The sequence below is a fragment of the Polypterus senegalus genome, chromosome 12 (genome assembly GCF_016835505.1).
Source record: "Polypterus senegalus isolate Bchr_013 chromosome 12, ASM1683550v1, whole genome shotgun sequence".
In the NCBI taxonomy this organism is placed as follows: domain Eukaryota; kingdom Metazoa; phylum Chordata; class Cladistia; order Polypteriformes; family Polypteridae; genus Polypterus; species Polypterus senegalus.
In genome coordinates this window covers 139,903,247-139,922,608 of record NC_053165.1, presented here as the reverse complement: position 1 = coordinate 139,922,608, position 19,362 = coordinate 139,903,247, and the positions used below count along the sequence as shown (strand labels likewise).

Below are 19,362 nucleotides of genomic sequence, written 5' to 3'. Positions count from 1 at the left end.
TTCTAAATTTACAATAGGCACAATTTTGAACACCACATAAATGATTTAAATTTTGCTTTCTATGTAGGGTGCCTTGTTTACAACCTATACTGTACAAAACATCCTAAATATAATATGTTGTGAAATTTAAGGTTATTCATACTCCAGGTTAAGATGGTCAATCAGTGTGAAAGAGGTTTGGAATTCAAAATCTGATGTCCTAGGACAGGGGGGAGCAATGGTCCTGGAGAGCCGCAGTGGCTACAGGTTTTCATTCCAACCCAATTGCTTAATTTAAAATCAATCCTTTCCAGTATCAGACCTTATTTAATTTTATGGCTTGTTAGTCTGCAATGTAAGGCTCTTATATCGTAGATTATTTTTTCCTTCCCAAGGATATCATTCATAATTTTCAGTCTGTCACATTTTCTGTTGTGTTTTAATAAATCAAACCGTGCATGATGAACACATAGAGATGTAAATTGAAACAAGCTAGATGGTGAACTGCTGACTGCTTTGTCATTTAATAATAATAATAATAATAATAATAATAATAATAATAATAATAATACATTTTATTTATTTGTAGGCACCTTTCTAAACACTCAAGGACACTGAACAATAGACAAAACACAGATTACAAACAAAAGTAAAATACAGAAGTTAAAATCAGACAGAGCAATTGTAATCAAAGAGAAAAAGCAGTCTTAAACAAATGAGTTTTAAGTTTAGATTTGAAAAGTGAAAATTATTTAATATTTTAATATATAATAGGTGATAGTGAGTTCCAAGGCTGGGGAGCAGACCAACTGAATGTGTGGTAAGACGACGAAGGGGACAGTCAAATGGATGAAGGAAGAGGATCTAAGGGTACGGGAGGGAATGGCAACATGGAGGAGGTCAGACAGATATGGAGGGGTGAGGTTGTGGATAGTCTTAAAAGTTAGTAGGAGAATTTTGAATTGAATTCGGAACTGAACTGGAAGCCAATGAAGCTGCTGCAAAATGGGAGTAATATGGTGAATAGAGGGGGTTCTAGTAATGATGTGGGCAGATGAATTTCTGGACCAGCTGAAGCTTATAAAGAGATTTGCGAGAAAGAGAGAATTGCAATAATCCAGACGAGAAGTGACAAGACAATAAACAAGGATGGCAGTGGTGTGGGGAGTGAGCGAGGGGCGAATACGATTCATGTTACGCAAGTGGAAATATGCAGACCGGGAGATGTTATTGATGTGGGACTGAAAGGATAAAGTAGTGGATACAGTGAGTGCAGCTTTTTAAGATTGAAATAAGCAATTAAACATGGGGAACCTTAGCAAGTGAGACCACTAAAATGAAGCATCAAATGTCACTTGAGCAGCAAGTACTTCATCAACAGTAATTGACTTTTGATTAAGAAACTGGGTTGGAACAAAAATCTGCAGGCACTGAGGCTCTCCAGGACCGACATTGCCCACCCTTGTCCTAGAAGAAGGGTGTCATAAATGGTCAGAGTGTCACTATTGGGAGTTCACTAACATAAAGTTTTCATTACAACCGCCTCCTGCTCCTTTTTACATGACAGTTCCTTACTAATCATAAAATATAACTAAATGATTTGGATCTGGAACACAACACTCTGTATTGTTAGGTAATCAAGAAAGACTAGAATGCAAATACTGTATAACATTTTGGAGTATACTTTCAGACAGATCCCATAAAATAACTCACCGAAGGGCCAGCAGTGGGTGACACAGTGCCAGCTGAAGTGGTCTCTCGTTTTCGTTTTTGTTCCAACAGCTTCTTCACAGTAGGAGGGGGGAAACACAACTTCTCTTTCGGTGCTATAGAAAGACAGCAGTGATAAAAAGTTCAAAGTCAGCCAGTTCAGACTTCCTCCGGCTCTATACAAAAACCGAAGGGATCTCGATAATCCCAAAGATATATTTACATTTGTTAAATACTTGTAGCAAAAACTGTAGAGAACTAAACAGAAATCACTTAAGAATATCATTGCGAGAAATAAATTACAACTTATGAACACAGAATCAATACAAAGAGATTTATGTATGGTTCATAGCATAGTTACAAAGACATTTCTAGCATTACTGTCATCTCAGTATGAATCGTTAGCAAGGATTCACGAACAGCAGCAGTTATAAGTTACCTGAACTGTTCCTAATACCATAGCTTACTGATTCTCCTAAATGTCGACTTCTCATTACAACCCTGAATGGAAAACGACAGAACAGCCTAAAAGATGGAACAAATAATCGTTGTGTTTGCTCTCTGAATATTCCCAAGTCACTGCAGCTAAGACTTCAGGGGACTCTTTACACAGTAAAACACAATGCAAGCTTTCTTTCACATTGCTGACATCTTTAATTGACTTTAAGGGAAAAGTGGAGGTGAAGATTAATGTAAGCTCTTTTACAGTTCTGAAAGGTCCAAAAATCTTTCAGCAGTACCCACTTCCTGACATTTGAGCCCACGTCGTGAACATTGTGGGTGAAACAAATGTCTGGATGGAAGACAAGACACCATACAGGATTACTGTTCTGTACTTATGCTCTACATAAAAAAATGAAACTAAGCCACCAAATCAAACTTTGAATTTTGCATTAAAAAAAAAAAGTCTTCATTCATTTATTTAAATGTTTTAATAGCCCTAGAATTAGGGGATTCATATTTGGCAAAGTAAGCTTTCCTTGAAAGTTATACACTTGTGAAGGTGACATTTTATAAAAACTAATCACAGGCTGCTATCGATTTTGCCCAAATGTTTTAAACTTATTTGCTAGAGATATTTCTTAAAATGATAAAACATAGGTCATTACCTTCGAATAATTTAGTCATCATTTGTTCCAAATGAAACCAAATCTTTAGAGGAAGAAAACAAATATTTTCAATATTCTTCAAAATGCATGGAAGTGAAGAATCTTTATAGGTTTTTAAAAGAGAGAAACATTTACTGCTGTATCACTGTGAGCTACATGACAGCTAGTAGGTTAGACAGGCTAAAAAGTCTCTTTATTTCAAGAGAAGGCTGATTAACATTGAGCAGCTCAAACAAATTCAGAAAAAATTAATCTAAAGCTAGGCAATATAAGAAGGTTTTAAATCTGCAACACTACAACAACAACAACATTTATTTATAGAGCATGTTTTCATACAAATGATGTAGCTCAAAGTGCTTTACAGATAAATAAATAACTAGTACAGTTTGGAAAAACACTACCAGAGCTGTTCAACAAACACTTATAATAAATGTGTTAAAAAACATATAATCATTAACTATTTAAGGAAAAGAAAAAAAAGGAATATGAGCAGACAGTGACTGAACTCTGAGTTTCTCACCTACTCGGCTCCTTCGCATTCACATACTGTCCGTCTGAAAAGAGTGTCAACATTTAAAACACTTAACCTGCCTCTGGACAAGTAGCTCTCCGAGGAACTACCTTGAGGTAGATTTTCCTCCAGGTCACTGCCTCCAAATTTTTTAAACTATTTTTGCTCTGCCTTGTTATTTCCATTTCAGACGGCTATCAAAGCCAGAAGTGGAGTTTTCCACATGCCAGACAGAACGGGGCTGAAGTTTTCTCCAAACCTCAACCACCCCACAGAAACATGAAGTTTCCGAGAGAGATTTCTCTCAGATTTGTAAAATAAAAGAAATCAACCCAAGTAAATCATTCCAGATGGAAAAAGGTTGCAGGCACCTTAACTTCTTTAGAAACAAAGACCTTAGAGATGTCTGTTGTTTTTTTTTTTTTTCTGTGACGCTGTTTTACTCTCTTCCTGTCTGCTTTTCAGCTTTTTAAAACGTGACCGCATTTAGTTGTTCCTGCCACAGAAAAATATGATATCTTTGATTACAAATCCTAAGCTAGTGCTACACACAGGTGTCTGTTGTAAACCAAAATGACACGGGCCTCCCTACCACAAAATGGTTACTGAGCGTTCAAATGAAACAACTTCGGCTGTTACTTAAAGAAGCATACTTGTTAAAATGTTATTTTTATCTTTCAATACAGCACTTTTCTGTTTTGATTACATCTTTTATAGATTATTTCAGAAGTGTCCTACATTGGATGTTTTTCTTGCCCTGGTGGAAATTCCAACACAGTAAACTAATTCCTTTACTTTTTTGGCCACATTTCTTATATATTATTATTTAGATAAGCATTCTTTTCAACAGATTTTTTTTTACTTAGTTGGAATGGTTCATAAAATACCTTGGTAACAGTATACATTTTGTAGTAAACAACTAAAAATCTAAAGTTAAAACTGTGGTTTGCTTTAAACACAGTCCATAGGACAGTTAAACAGACCATTTTCTATGCGCACTAATACAGTGATCGTACCAACAATGTCAAGAAATACAAGCAAGATTATTAAAAAATATTTAAGGATTATTTTAAAAAAGGGAATGATTTATTCTCAACATATGTCCTGCAAAAGGACAAAAATTAGTCCAGCTGAACAGGAATATGCATAGCCTACTAACACCAGCATCTATGAAGAAATATCTACCTGCTGTTTCAATTGAATTTAACCTTCCATTTATTTTCAACCAAACCTATTCCTTTTGAAGTTTGGGCAGGATCAGATGCAAAGCTGGACACAAACCTGGACTGTGTGCCAGTCCTTTGCAGGGTACACTAACACTTTTACACTCTCACAACTGGTCTTTTCAGACCCTCCAATGAACCCAATGTGCATGTCTTTGGGATATGAAAGTAATGTATTATCACTAGCCTAAACAAACTTGTTAATGCACTCCTTCAGTGAAGCAGAATACAGTCACAAGATGTCAGTTTTTGAAACACTACAAAGATACATAAAAACTACTAGACAAGGAACTTCAGGATCCTGTTCTGCAGGGACCCACCACTCTGGAATTCCTGCCCATCTAAGGCTGAAGACTCACTTGAGTGTTCACTCATTAAAACAACTTATTACACTTTAGATAGATAGATAGATAGATAGATAGATAGATAGATAGATAGATAGATAGATAGATAGATAGATAGATAGATAGATAGATAGATAGATAGATAGATAGATATTTTTTAATTTTAAACAGACCTTTATTAACAATTATAACCTAATTGCAGTCAAATTAACAGTCAAAATTAAACAACATTTAATAACCCAGTTTTCCTACTCATACTTTAATACCAGACATTCATCTTCCATGGAGCATAGATAGATAGATAGATAGATAGATAGATAGATAGATAGATAGATAGATAGATAGATAGATAGATAGATAGATAGATAGATAGATAGATAGAACTGGAGAGTGAGCACTATATGATAGATAGATAGATAGATAGATAGATAGATAGATAGATAGATAGATAGATAGATAGATAGATAGATAGTATGTACATGTATACACAGGTTTTTAAGAATGCAGGTTTCTGTGTAACCGGGGTCACTCACTTTATCCCTTATCGCTTTTGTATGTGCATGTAAACGCATTCACAGTGATAAAGTGGGTGGTCCTCCTGCCTCACAGCCTTAGGAGATCGGCTTTAATCCTATCTAAGATGCATTATTCCCAAAGCCTGTGTGAGTTAATCTTGGTTTTACTCCAATTTCCCAAACATAGGTGTACTCTACACTGTCTGTGAATGGGGCGTGTGTGGTTGCTCATCCAAGTTTAGCTCCGGTGCTGCTGGAAATTGGAAGTAGACACCTCCTATCTTGGTATTTAAAATGATGTTAACAGTGGGATCCTGCCTAGTTCCCGTTGCAGCAGTAGCTAGATTTTGCTCAATGCCATAGCCCTGAAATGATTCACCTGACCTGGCATATATTATTTTTTCAAACCTGTTAAAATGTCAATGTGGTTTTTAAGTTGCTGGTAATGGTAACCTTAATACTTTCTTCAGTATTATATTTTTTTGTTGTTGTTGTTGTTGTTTATTAATTAAACAAAAGCTCTGCTAATACTGAACTTGTTCTTTATACTGCAGACTAGGCCTTGCTTAAGAAGCATATAGTGAAGCGGAAAACAGCAGGCATAGCTTTGCTCCACTACTTCTAGACCTCTGAACATATTAGAGTAGCTTAAGCTGCAGTATAGTTGGAAGAACTCATCCATGATGTCACCCTAATCCGGGAAAATTATTAATGGGTGACGATTCATTGAAAGTGACATCTGTGTTGTCTCATATTTGAAAACTCAACAAAAGGGGAAGTCAAGGGTCTCTTCCGAAAGGTTTTGTTTTCTGTTTTAAATATTTTCCTTTCAGTGTAAACACCTTGCAGTTGACAGAAACTGTTGGAAACACTTATTTTTGTACTTTGTCAAATATGCAGCAGGGGAATTTCAGTTTTCTGTGTTTTACTTCCTTGTTTATTTGTTTTTTTTTTGCTACGCTTATTATAATTTTGATGTGGCTTTTCTCTCTGAGGCTTCCTCCTCACAAACACACACCAAATACTTAATTTTAGTCACCCATGACCACACCTGCTAATGTGAACTGAACTTAAAAGTTAGCTGGAAGTGTGAAACAAGATCTATATATGAAATTAATCACATTTTTAAATACAGCATTTCATATTGGATTTTGTGAGGGCATTGTCGAAGATGCTCACATGAAAAGGCGCAAAATTAGGACACTGGTTAAAAGGAATATTTAGGAAAGAAGACAATCCCATTTTCTTCTCAAATACTGGCAGTACCACACTTCCAGTAATATTAGTTTATCTACTGTATATATATTAAAAAAAAACGTTTGCACAGCATAAGTGGGGTGGATGGATGCCTAGTAGTCAAGTCTATGTGGGGTTTGTGATTTCTTCCTGTTTTTGTGTGAGTTTTGTCCTACAACTCTGATTTTAAAGAAACTGGAGACACTAAACAGTCCAAATAGGAAAGAGTGAAGGTCAAAGACTGAGACAGTGACAGACTGGCATCCTATTCAGGGATGGCATCTTCTAATGTATGATACTACTCGGTTGAGCCCAGCTCTTCATGACCCACTAATGCAAAAAGTACTTTCAGAAGATAAATAGACAGATAGACAAAAGAAGCATTATATTTATTTATAAATCTATAGTAATTATTAACTTTAGATGGTTAATAGTTGTTGTGTAAATACTGTTCTGCATGTGAGGCTGTGAACCACCTTCCTGGATCTGATGAGTTAAGCAGTTCCACCTCAGGGTGAGAGGGGATGCTGACACTAACAGCATCATTTCTTTCCCCAGTAGCATCAAAGGGCCACCAAAGGAGGATACATAACTTTCCTATGCCTTCTCTGGCATCATCACCCTAAAAACCAGGCCAGTGGGGAGCCAGCGGTCAGACCTTGACTGGGAGAGAGGCGAAGGACAGAGTCTCCAAACCCCAAGCCACACAAACCACAGAAGAAAGAAGGCTAACCAGAGATGATATTTTTTGTTTTCCTTTGCCATCATAAGACATGTGTTTCATTGAAAATTAAGCACAGTGACCCGTCTAGAGCCCCAGCTTTTTGTCTGACTGCAACAATTTGTTCACAAAGACATACAAAATACATTATTACTTTGAAGAACTTTGTTTGTGAATGTGTGGACATACATTATGAGGATAGATAGATAGATAGATAGATAGATAGATAGATAGATAGATAGATAGATAGATAGATAGATAGATAGATAGATAGATAGATAGATAGATAGATAGATAGATAGATAGATAGATAGATAGATAGATAGATAGATAGATAGATAGATAGACAGACGGGGTGGCTGCTTGTTGGCTGAGGTCTCTAGGACTGTGACCATATCAGACTATGTCTTGAACTTTCTCTCTTACAATGGACTCCCAGAGGTTTATGTTCTTCAAGGATGCTACTGACTGGAGGTTTTATTTTGCTGTCCTCCAGTGTCATGTACACATAGCTCAAAAGATAAATGATGGACAGGTGTTGTTGGTTTTCATGAATGTCAGTTAGATTCTATATTATTTTCTGTATCTTTTAACATACCCATGTCTTTATGTGTACCAATTCAGTACTTAGTCAGTCATCTTCCTACCCGCTATATCCTAATACAGAGTCACGGGGGTCTCCTGGAGCCAATCTTAGCCAACACAGGGTGCAAGGCAGGAACAAACCCAGGCAGGGTGCCAGCCCACGCACACACACGGGACAATTTAGGATCGCCAATGCACCAAACCTGCATGTCTTTGGACTGTGGGAGAAAACCCATGCAGACATGGGGAGAACATGCAAACTCCATGCAGGGAGGACCTGGGAAGCAAACCCAGGTCTCCTTACTGTGAGGCAGCAGCGCTACCCCTGCACCACCGTGCTGCCTTCAGTATTTTGTAATCTGCAAACTTTATACTTGCATATTACCTGAGAATTTGTCACAGCGCTCTGTACCTGCGCTCAGTGAAGAGCAGTGTGCAAAATAAAATGAACGGAATGGAACAGATAAAAGTGAAAGGCACTATATGAGGTTAATAGGACAACAAGGCAACTAACATGTAAGTCGTGGCTTTCTTGTAATGATGAGCATATTACAAAGGCTGAAATTATAAAGGCTCTAAGAGAGACAAAGAGATGTTGGGAGAATACATTGATACAGCATGTTGCCGCACCCACCACACGACAGACCACCTCAGGATGCCAGATTAGGACTCAAGCACAGCCGTGCAATAGATGACACCTCAGCACCACACTAATTCAAATGGACTGGAAGAGTGTGAGTTTTTTTACAGAGGCTGGAGTACCAATCCTGCCATCAGCCTCCAGGTTTCCTTTGCAAGTAAAGTCATACCCAGCAGCTAAGTTCCACAGAAATACTAAAGCATAGAGACAAATATAACTGCATATATGAATAAATGTAGAGGAAGTGGAATTGCTGTAGTGTAAAAACAAACACCAGTATTATCGAAAGCACAATTTCAAGGTAAATAACAGCTGAAAACATCATAGAATATTATATTAGTTTCCTTGTTATTAGTTGGCCTAGGATGAAACGAAAAATTTTTGATGTTAGGTACTCACAAAAGTGAAAGCACATACTGTAAGTAGCCCACCCAATTGATAAGAGTTATGAATGCATTAACTTTGTTTACCTGCATTTGTGCTTGCTGCATGGTGCTGTGGTTATTTTTTATTTTAGCTTAGAATGTAATGTACCATTAAGTTTCCAGGTGCCAATGCAGTTCCTGATTTTGGTGCATGATTATGTAGGTAAGTTCTAGTTTTATTTATTGTTGTTGTTTGTTTTTGTTTTTTATTTTTTTGTATTTTTCTACCACACTGGCTCATAGAGCATTGTTGAGAAACACTCTCTAGTGGAAGTGTCAGTCTCATCATTTGCACTTTCAGATGAACTAGGCAACCTGGAGGAGGCCTTCCTAAGATTCACTTCCAAGGATGTTTGCTTGCACTTCCCGAATAATTTTTTGAGAGGTAATGGAAATTATAGTGAAGGATGGTATTGAATTATTTAATGACCCTTTTATGTATAATCTTCTTCATTACTTGACTTTTAAGAAGTTTAGTCCTTCTTTTGTGGACAACTTGAAGTTTGTATTTTATATTTAGTTTATATTTTGGAAGCCCAGTAAAGTAAATGAAAATACAGAATTGCTGATTTATTTTAAGAATAACATTAATTCCACTGATTTCTTAAGTTATGGATCTGGTCCATACCCTCTAATGCTGCTTATCCTTTGCCATGTTCATGTGGCCTTTTTCCTGCTGTCCACAATCACTTACAGTTACAAACTGAATGGGTCAGAGGAAGTGAAAAGAAGCCCCGAGTTCTAGTTACTCGACTCTTGTGAAAGACATTAGCCTTGTGCTTGTAGTTAGCAATGGAATTTTTGGATTTTGCTTTTCCATCGATTGTTTCTGACACTTTACTAGTGTTTGTACTCCTATTTTTTTACCTCTTATCTATAGACAATAAAATAACATTTTTTTGATTTCTGTTTGCTTTTTTTTTTTTTTCTTCTTTTTTGTGCCTATGCTCATCACCAAATTAACTAGCATGGAATAACAAAATGCTTCTTCACTCTCTTGAAGCCAAGAAAGCACACTTTGTGAAGTCAAAATGAGTGGAAGTGTACCTGTCAGGACTGGGCATGTTATATTTCAGCAATGGTTCCTCTCCAGCTTCTGTTTAAATTTCTTTTTTTATTTTTCATGCTTTATCCTTTTATTATTATTATTATTAATATTATTATTATTATTATTATTATTTGTATGAATATGCATTTTTCATCAGTTTAAAATTATTAGGATCCTATGTATGAGAGTATGTTGTGCCCCGTTTCTTGTGTTTTGAGGATGATTCCCCAAGAGGTGGGCCCACCTGTCTGTCAACATTGAGGGACTGCTCCCAGCCATATAAAGGCTGATGGGAATTCAACTTCCTCATGGTACATTGTATGTGCTTGGTATTGGTGAGCTCTACTCTTTATGATTATTGTTATGCCTTGTATTTTCTGGCTTTTTAATATTTTTAATTGACATTTTTACTTAGAAATATACTTTGTTATCCCTGTATATGCAAGCTGGGGGGTTTATGGTCACCCTTCTCCTTCTGAAGTTCTTGCAAGTTTGCTTGGCCTGCTAGGACTAGGCTATAGAGAGTATTGAGGAGTGACTGGATGGAGGTAGACCTCTGTTGAGCAGCCCAGTTAGGATTTCAGCCAGCTACCTAAATTCTTTTGCAGACCTTACAATATGTTGCTTCAGAAGAAATTCACAGTTACAACAACTCACATTTAGGAACGAGATTTTTGTCAAGCTGAATTTGTAACCTATAATGCCATACACAGTATCTTTAATGTAAATGTGTATATTCTTCGTGTTTACTATTATTAATTATACCTAGTGTGACTTACTTAATTTAGTAAATGACTATGTGCTATTTAACTTGCTTGGTATCTGAAGCTAGAACCAGGGAAACATCCAAATACTGCACTGCCAGAGTCCAGAATGGAATCTGAACTAACTCTGAAAAGGTGAAGCAATGGGGCTACCTCTTCTTCACCATATCATTACCAAAATGTAAGGGTCCCGAGCTATGTGCTGTGTGCTCACTCCACCATTACGTGAACTGGATTATCCAATACAGGATTACACAACTGTAGTAGACACATGAAGCACATTTCATTGGACAGGACAAAAGTTCATTCTGGTAATTGGTCATATTTCTACCAAACCCAATTCACTTAAAAAATTAAAAAGTAAAATTCTAATCCATTAAAATATATTGAAGAAACAATTGACCCTCAAATGAATGTTTATTAATTTGCAACAAGTAGAATTCTTATTTATGTAGTAAATGGTCTTCAAAATCAGACTAACTACAAGTTGAATTATTTCCTACTCAGATGATACAAAATACAGTAAATAAAAAGGTGATTCTTCTTCTTCATTATTATTATTATTATTATTATTACTACCACTACTAATGCTCTTACAATGTTAGGCTAAAGTCTTAGCTGACAGAGCAGGAAGGATTCTGTTTTGGTCTGCATTTCTGAGAAGTTCTGAATGGAGACCCCCTTAAAGATGGTCTGTTTGTGCTGGTATAGTCATTCTCACTAGAAGCAAATAATTCTGCTATAATTCCATTCCATTCAGGAAATTCACTTATCCAGGGCAAGGCGTCTGGGAAGCCGGAGTCAATCCTAGCAGGCAGCAGGTGCAAGACAGAACAATCCCTAGATCTGGCACCAGCCCATCACAGGGTAAGCACACACACCACTAGGGAAAATTGAGCATTGCCAGCCCACCTAACCTGCACACCTTTGGACTGTGGGTGGAACCCCAAGCAGACATGGGGAGAACTTTTAAACTCTCAACAGGGAGCACCAGCGTTTTCAACCCTGACCTCCTTGTTGTGAAGCAACAGCACTACCAATGCTAAAACTGTACCACAATTTAAATTTATAAGAAGACCTCTACCATGACATTGATTTCAGGTATACAGTAAAGATTTTAATACAATTACAATGCATGTAAAATTATTTCAAGCATTTTGTTTTGACTTCTACTTGCCCTAAAGTTAATAATACTAGCACCAGAATGACAAATCTTTGGCAAATATTTTTCTGTTTTGTTTCTGCAACTAAAGCCGTTAAAGCACCACAAGGCAAATGGAAAGTTTCCATAGCTGTAAAAAATGTATGATGTTTTCCAGTCAGGTTCTTTGTAGTCAGAAAACAAATACTTATGAGGAGGTCAATGACTAAGTTATATGAAATCAGAAATGCAGGTGAGTTTCTGTTCTTTAAAACTGCAACTACCCTCACACCATAAATAGTACAGGGAATTGACAAGGTCCCTGAGGAAATAGGTCGATGGATTTAAACTTTCGGTGTGTGTGAAAGGTCCTGGCTGTAAAATCTACAAGAAACTGTGATAGCATCATCTTGCTAGGGATAGTTTCAGATCGCTGAAGGCTGGTGTGTAAAGATTTCCTTTTCAGTTTTTGCCTTACAGCATTGAGCCGTGTTTCTTCACTGTATGGCATGCCCTCTGTGTTGAGGTTACATGATCTCCCCATGTTCAGATGAGTCTGTTTTGTCTGAATAACATTCAGGTATGTTAAATGCTAGTTCTAAGTGTTTGTGGTACACACTCATAAAAACAAAAGTGCCAAAGTGGTCCTTTAGAGTTATGCCATAAGGCAGGGGTGTCGAACTCCAGTCCTGGAGGGCCAAAATGGCTGCAGGTTTTCATTCTAACCATCTCCTTCAGTAGTGACCAGTTTTTGCTGCTATTTAACTTCTTTTGTCTTTGTTTTAATTACCTTGATTCAGACCCCTTAGTTCTTTCTTTTTCCTTAATGAGGAGCCAAACAATAAGGAGATACAAAACAAGCTGCCACATCACCAGCTAACCATGTTATCTGAACATAAAGAAAGGTGACGGCCTCAGTAAGGTTGATCTCCGAAGTCACCAAAACATCTTGATGGTGTTCTTAGAAAAAACAGAAAATCAACAGTTTTGGAAATGTCTGCTGTGGCAGAATAAGAATAGCAACAAGCTGTAGAATTATGTAATTGGTTTAATTAACAGCAAGAATTGGCTTCTCATTAAGGAACTGGTTGGAGTGAAATTGGTTGGAGTTTGAAGCCCCAGTTTAGCTGATCATCTGTTGGCTCGTTTCTCATCTCATTTCTGCTTGGCTGCCATTTAATGAAGAAAAGAATCAATTTAGAGCACTGAATCCTTAAAAACAGGGATATTAAATGAAGGGAAAACAAGTTAATTAGCAATGAAAACTGGTCACTGATTAGGAAAAGGGTTAGAATGAAAATCAGTAGCCACTGCGGCCCTCCAGGCCATAAGAGAAACACTTTTGGTTCCCAAAAGACAGGGCCATCTTAACGTATGGACTCTGGCTGGGAGCCCCAGCAGCATAGGGGCCATAATGTTTCTGATGCCTATATATGTTCCTGTTTTAGTATTAAAACAGAGACACCAGTGCACTACTTTGCCTGGGGGCCTAGGATGCTGGTAAAACAACCCTGCCAAAAGACGCATCTACATAATGGTTCTGGAAAGAAACTTCATTTATTTTAGATCTAAAATATATTCAATAAATTATCATAAATTGATGGTCAACCGACTTGTGATACACCACTGGATTCCTGATTTTGAAAGAACTCATACAATAACACAGGTTCATTTCAGGATTTCTTGATGTCTTGCTAGGTTGGCTGCTATACATCAAAGATTTCTGTTCTATCCATGTAAAACTTTTCAAAGCTCAAAAAACCAATTTCTTATCCAAAGATCCTTTCACGGGATAAAATTGTTCTTTATCAGGGAATGGAACCACATGACCCAGTTAAGTGTCACTTTTTCAAACCAGTATTTTTTTAAGAGATTGGTGTTTTTGTGAGTATACTCCGTAATGGACTGGGTTTATGCAGGGTTGATTTTTGTCTTTTGTCCATTATTCTGCATTAAAATCAAGAATGAATGAAAGTATGTATGAATGAATGGATTCATTATTGATTGGGAAACTATGTCCCATTGATCTCAAACATAATGTAACTATCATGCGCAGCATAGTATCTCTTTCTCTAGATCTGATAATCTGTTGTGGAAATATGTGTTTTGTTTATCGGAAACAATGCATACATAATAATTAGATTCGTTTTCATAATGTAGGCTTTTCTACTGAAGCTGCAGAGGCTGTTTCACTTCTGTATTGGCTCAGTTTATTCATTCAATCTACGAATTTTTTTTTTTTTTTTTAATTTGTTTGTTTATTTTCTGCGACAAAAGACGACATCATAACGCCCTGGCCAAGTCAGTCGGATTTTTTGGTGAAATTATCTAGGCTGTAAAGCCCAATAGCCGTTTCCCGTACAAGCAGACTACGCTCACGTTAGTCACTTCCTCGTAAGTGTGACGAGTCACCAGCCGGGATGTGACTGCACTGCACGGGCTGATCGTAACCTGAAGGTGGGTGCTCTACACAGCTTTGAACGGGACTCACGTGTAGTCCGAAATATGGGATACTCTGTTTCGTCTGGGACCTCCATCATTTACCAGGGCGGTGACTTCATCAAAAATTAATGGAAATTACGATTTTTTTAAAACTCCGAAAATGAAAAGTCATAAACGGTTTTCAAAAAAAAAAAAAAATCCCATCAAGATTATGAAGGCGAGACAGCGGAGTTTTTGGCTTGGGTTGTACCAGATAAATTAATATAGGTACGCTTTAGGATTAGGAAGAATGAAAGCGCTGTCTAAGTAGAACAGAAAAAAAAATGTTTAGGCCACGCCTCAGAATTAAAAACAAAAGCAACACAACAAGCTACATGAATCATACCTCAGTTGGGGCGTCCGAATGTGCGTGCTGAAGTTGTGGTCTCTTTCCTGGCTTGAGACTCGGTAGCCCCGGCTGTGTCTAACCTCTTCCTCCGATGCAAATATCAAGTGTGGGTTGGAAATCCCTCTTATCATTGAGTCACCGTGCGTGGGCGCCACGGAGATTCCTGCGACCTTTCCAGTTACAAATGGTACGGGTCTATAGTAAGTGAACTTGGTGAAGGAGAACAAGAATAGAGAAGCGATCGTGTTTGCAGAAGTTACAGGGGTCCCCATTTCCGTCTGTTTGGTAAAGCCTGTGATTGCCTCAGCAGACTCCCACGTAGTGGTGGGGGTGGATTGGTCGTATAATAATAATAATAAAAGAAATAATAAAAAGTGACCACAGGGTTTCCCCGAGATAACGCCCCTGTGTGGCTTATTCAGTGCTGAGATAGCTTTATTTCATGTCAACTTCCATAACGGACACAGTCAAGAGGCTTATTTATAAAAGTAAACAGATGTGTGAATCTAACAGTTTTTTTTTTTTTCATAAACGCGTGTCCCTCGACAGATTTAAATGTATAATACTTTATTGATAACAGGTGATCAAGCAGTGCCTCACAATGCTAGGAATACAATCCATTTACATTACATGTCTCCATTTTCTTGGAAACTGCAAGTGCGACTTCGCGTGGGCGTGTCTCCGGGTTTCCTCCAATAGCGCTTAGCCTGGGGGCGGTGAGCAGCGCATTGCAGTGCTTCGTGTGGACGCCTATCAGTCCTAGGAGATTCCCACGCTGTTCACTGCCTGTCTCACCTGCTTTGGTCACCCCATCCCAAAGACCTGCACATTACAAGTTGACTGAAAGCTATATAAATTTTCTGTTTGACAGCGAACAGACAGTGCGATGAGATGGCCTCCCGACCATGGTTGGATGCCATCATGAATCTCAGTGCAGAATATAATTCTGCCTCCCCAAGACCCCAGAATTTGATTGATGAGAGACGGTAAATGCCGTTTCCGGACTTTGCGCCTTTGAACACTATCAAAATCGGCGGGTCATTAATGTCACTTTAATGTAACTTTACTAGTTTGTGTGGTTCCACGTTGAACCATTGCTTGACAAAGAACCATTTAACACCGTGATGGGTTCTTAGCATGTTACATTTGCTCTTTAGGCTTTGGAAAGTTTCCAAATATGTGGGAAAGGCAGAAATCTACTTTTCTGGAAGCCACCAGACCAAGAGAATCTGAACTTAGCCTGTTATTGTTTGTTTTATAAATCCGTTAACGTGTAATTATGGCTAATAATTGTACCTGTTAACGGATATAAATAAAATAAAGGTCACTTACGGAACCTTTCAATGGGTAGTTCTTTAGGGAGCCAGAAACCATACCTTATTGCATCAGTCTAAAGAACCACTTTGACAAGTTTATTTTCAGTCTGGAAGTAATGTTTGTCTTATTTGTTGAAGTATCGTGGATATCTAAACACAGTGGATATTTACTCAGTGGTATAAATGCATTGCATTCTAAGGAAACCGTGATTGTGCGATCATATTAGGGATCATTTATTACGTAGTGGTAAAGAGCGCCTGTTTATGTTTGCACAATCACATGCTTAGAAGCTTAGAATGCTTATTATAAATCGACTGTCAGAGCCCTGCTATTATCAGCATAATATACTGTAGACCGGTTCAAAGTTTATTATGTAGAAAACATCTAGTAAGATAAATGAACAAAAACAGTTCATTTCTATTAACTGCTTAATCGGTTTTTAAAGTTTCTTTGTTTACAGTATGTAAGTCTGTGATCTTTTTTTAAAATATACTTTGTAAACAGATCCTTCAAAAACGTTACTTCCGAAACATACTTGGAAAGTGATTATTAACTCTAGTTAAAGAAATAAAACACATAATTTATGGAATCACAGAATCGGGTATCGCAAGACTTACATTTCTGCCAGTGCATGTCAGGTTTTCTGCGTCAGTCGGGATCTTTAGATGTCTTCGCTGTTACAAGAAACTTCTTTTCCGTCTTGTTGAACTCTTCTTCTCAGTTACTCGTTGATAAGGACACCGCGATGCTCTGTCCTTTGGTTCTCCCCCCCTTTTCACGCTCGACTCCGAGCCAGCTGGTGCACACCTCTGCTTTCTATACGCTGTCTTTTCAAATGCCGCTCTGCCAGCCCTTCTCAAAAAGTGCCGTTTCATCTGCTTTCCACGCCTATGAAGGCGTTTGCTCACCTCCCTCTTATATTTATTTCGATATGGATCTGAAAAGACCCCTGCTTACGTTGGCAGCTTTGAAAAATTACAGTGGGATGATGAATGAAAAAGGAATATCAAATTACAAAATAATAATAATAATAATAGTAATAATAATAATAATAATAAAAAGCAAGCGTGCATTTATATATCCAGTATATGTACACAAGTGTGGTGCATTTGATTACGCGTTGCTATAAAATCTCCAGATTTTGTCAGGATAATCATTTCTTTGATCTTTTCGGATAACCGGAAGAAGCTTAATTTACCAGTCGGTGTGTCACATCCACAGTTGGTTCTGTGCCTGGCACTGTCAGTTATGATGTTGGAAAGATTTAGAGGAGAACAGGTCATTCAGCCCAGCAAAACTTGTCAGTCCATCCACTTAATTCCTCCAAAATAACATCAACACTAAGTTCTGAAGGTCCCTAAAGTTATACTTTCTACTACAAGGATTGAGTAATTTATGTCATGTGGCTGGTTCTCTCACATTTCTGTGACATGTACCCTTAACAAACCCCCACTTCACCCTCCTTACCCCATCTTGTTGATCCTCTACACTAATTCCTTTCATAATTTGAACACTTCAATAATGTCTCAGCTTAATCTCGGTTCCCTTAAACTGAACATACTCAAGTCCTTTAATTTCTTCCTTTAAACTCAACTCCTCCAGTCCTGGAATCAACCTCACTATTAAAAATAAAGGTGCCAGAGAGGTTCTTCAGAGCAATGCTATAGGGGGAGCCATTTTTAGCTTCAAAACGACCCATCCAAATGAAGGGTCCAGAAAGAACCTGTATTTATTTAGATGTGTAACAGGCTCCATACAGTAAATAACCAAGAAGAGAAGGTAACAAATCTGTGAAACAGCAATGGATCATGATTTTAAAAGACACTCTCTCAGCATAAAATAACACAAGGTGAGTTCAAGTTTTTTTTAATCTGTTAGTGTCCTTCTGTAATAGTCTACTGTACATTTAAGATTTCAGTTTTTTTACACATAATAAAGACATTTTTCAAAACACAAAGAACCAACACCATATACAAAGAACACTCCCCAGAATGAAATGGTGCTTTGTCAAGCAATCGTTCTACAAGAAACCACACAACCCAGTATTTTCAAGGGTGGAGTTATTCTCCTGTGAACTTTTTCCAGTGTTTCTTTGTCTTTTTTTATAACCCGGAGACTAAAACTGTACACTGTACTCTGGATGAGGCCTCACCAGTGTGTTATAAAGCTTCAGCATAACCTCCTTGGACTTGCACTGTACACATCATGGCGCTATATAACATAACATTCTGTTAGCTTTCTTAATGGCTTTTTAGCACTGTCTGTCCACTATGACTCATTTCTCCTTCTTATAAGGAGTACCTTTAATTTTCAGACTTAATTTTTTAAAATTATCTGCCAATCCACCTATCATCTGCAAACTTAACCAGCCTGTTTATATTCCTGTCCAAATCATTCACTGTATATACTGTACATTAAAAATAGCAGCAGCAGCCCCAGCACTGACACCACTCTGTGGGACACCACTCTTAACATCAGCCAATTCTCATAAGGTTCCTCACACCATAACCCCTGTGCTTCCTGTGTTTTAGCCAATTCTGCACCCATCTACCCTCCAACGTCTTTTAGTTTGATGCCCGACCCCTCATGTTTGATCTTCTCCAATGAGTTCTGATAATCCAGATAAATAATATGATAAGCACCGCTCTGATTGTTTCCTTTAGTTTCTTCCTCATAGAATTCCAGCATCTTAGTAAAACATGCCCTCCTCATCTGAACCCATTCTGACTGCTCACTAAAACTCCTTTTTTATGTGTTGTCCTAACTTCTCTTTAGTAGTTCCTTCCTTTCATTTACCTGTGATGCATGCTTCAAATGGAAAACACAAGTTCAGAAAAAAATGGCAGTTTTAAATAAATATTTACCTCAGTAGATATGATGGTACTGGTATTATTTTCCTGGTGATGATTGCAGAGATAACTCCAAAACCCAGCAGCAATGTTCAGCTCCCCTGAAAATGTGAGGGCTGAGATTTTTTTTTTTTTGTTCTTTATTTCACCTTATACAATTTCTCATATCAGGAATTGTTCATTTTCGCATACCCCTTGGGGTCAGAGCGCAGGGTCAGCCATTGTACAGCACCCCTGAAGCAATTGAAAGTTAAGGGCCCAGCAGAGTAGGATCTCTTTTGGCAGTGACAGGGATTCGAACCGGGAACCTTCAGGATAGCAGAGCAGATCCTTAGCCTCAGAGCCATCACTCTACCCCTGTGTATATACTGTAGATATAGATATAGACAGATATATAATCACACCTGCCCATTCA

At 37.7% G+C, this 19,362-nt stretch overlaps 1 protein-coding gene across 3 annotated transcripts in view; it reads right to left on the bottom strand.

The window, feature by feature from the left end:
* LOC120541718 (NF-kappa-B inhibitor delta) overlaps positions 1-16,915 on the bottom strand; it is a 48,420-nt gene extending 31,505 nt beyond the window's left edge. The window contains exons 1-2 of one of the 3 annotated variants that reach the window (XM_039773603.1): positions 16,716-16,915; positions 1,693-1,805 (exon numbers count right to left, since the gene is read on the bottom strand). In XM_039773603.1, the coding sequence (XP_039629537.1) occupies positions 1,693-1,805; positions 16,716-16,731 (129 nt within the window). In that variant the 5' untranslated portion in view covers positions 16,732-16,915. Of the gene's footprint in view, positions 1-1,692; positions 1,806-3,318; positions 3,403-14,778; positions 16,134-16,715 lie in introns of those variants that run through there. The other 2 variants (XM_039773604.1, XM_039773602.1) reach the window with 2 other exon arrangements.
* Positions 16,916-19,362: the final 2,447 nt, after the last annotated feature.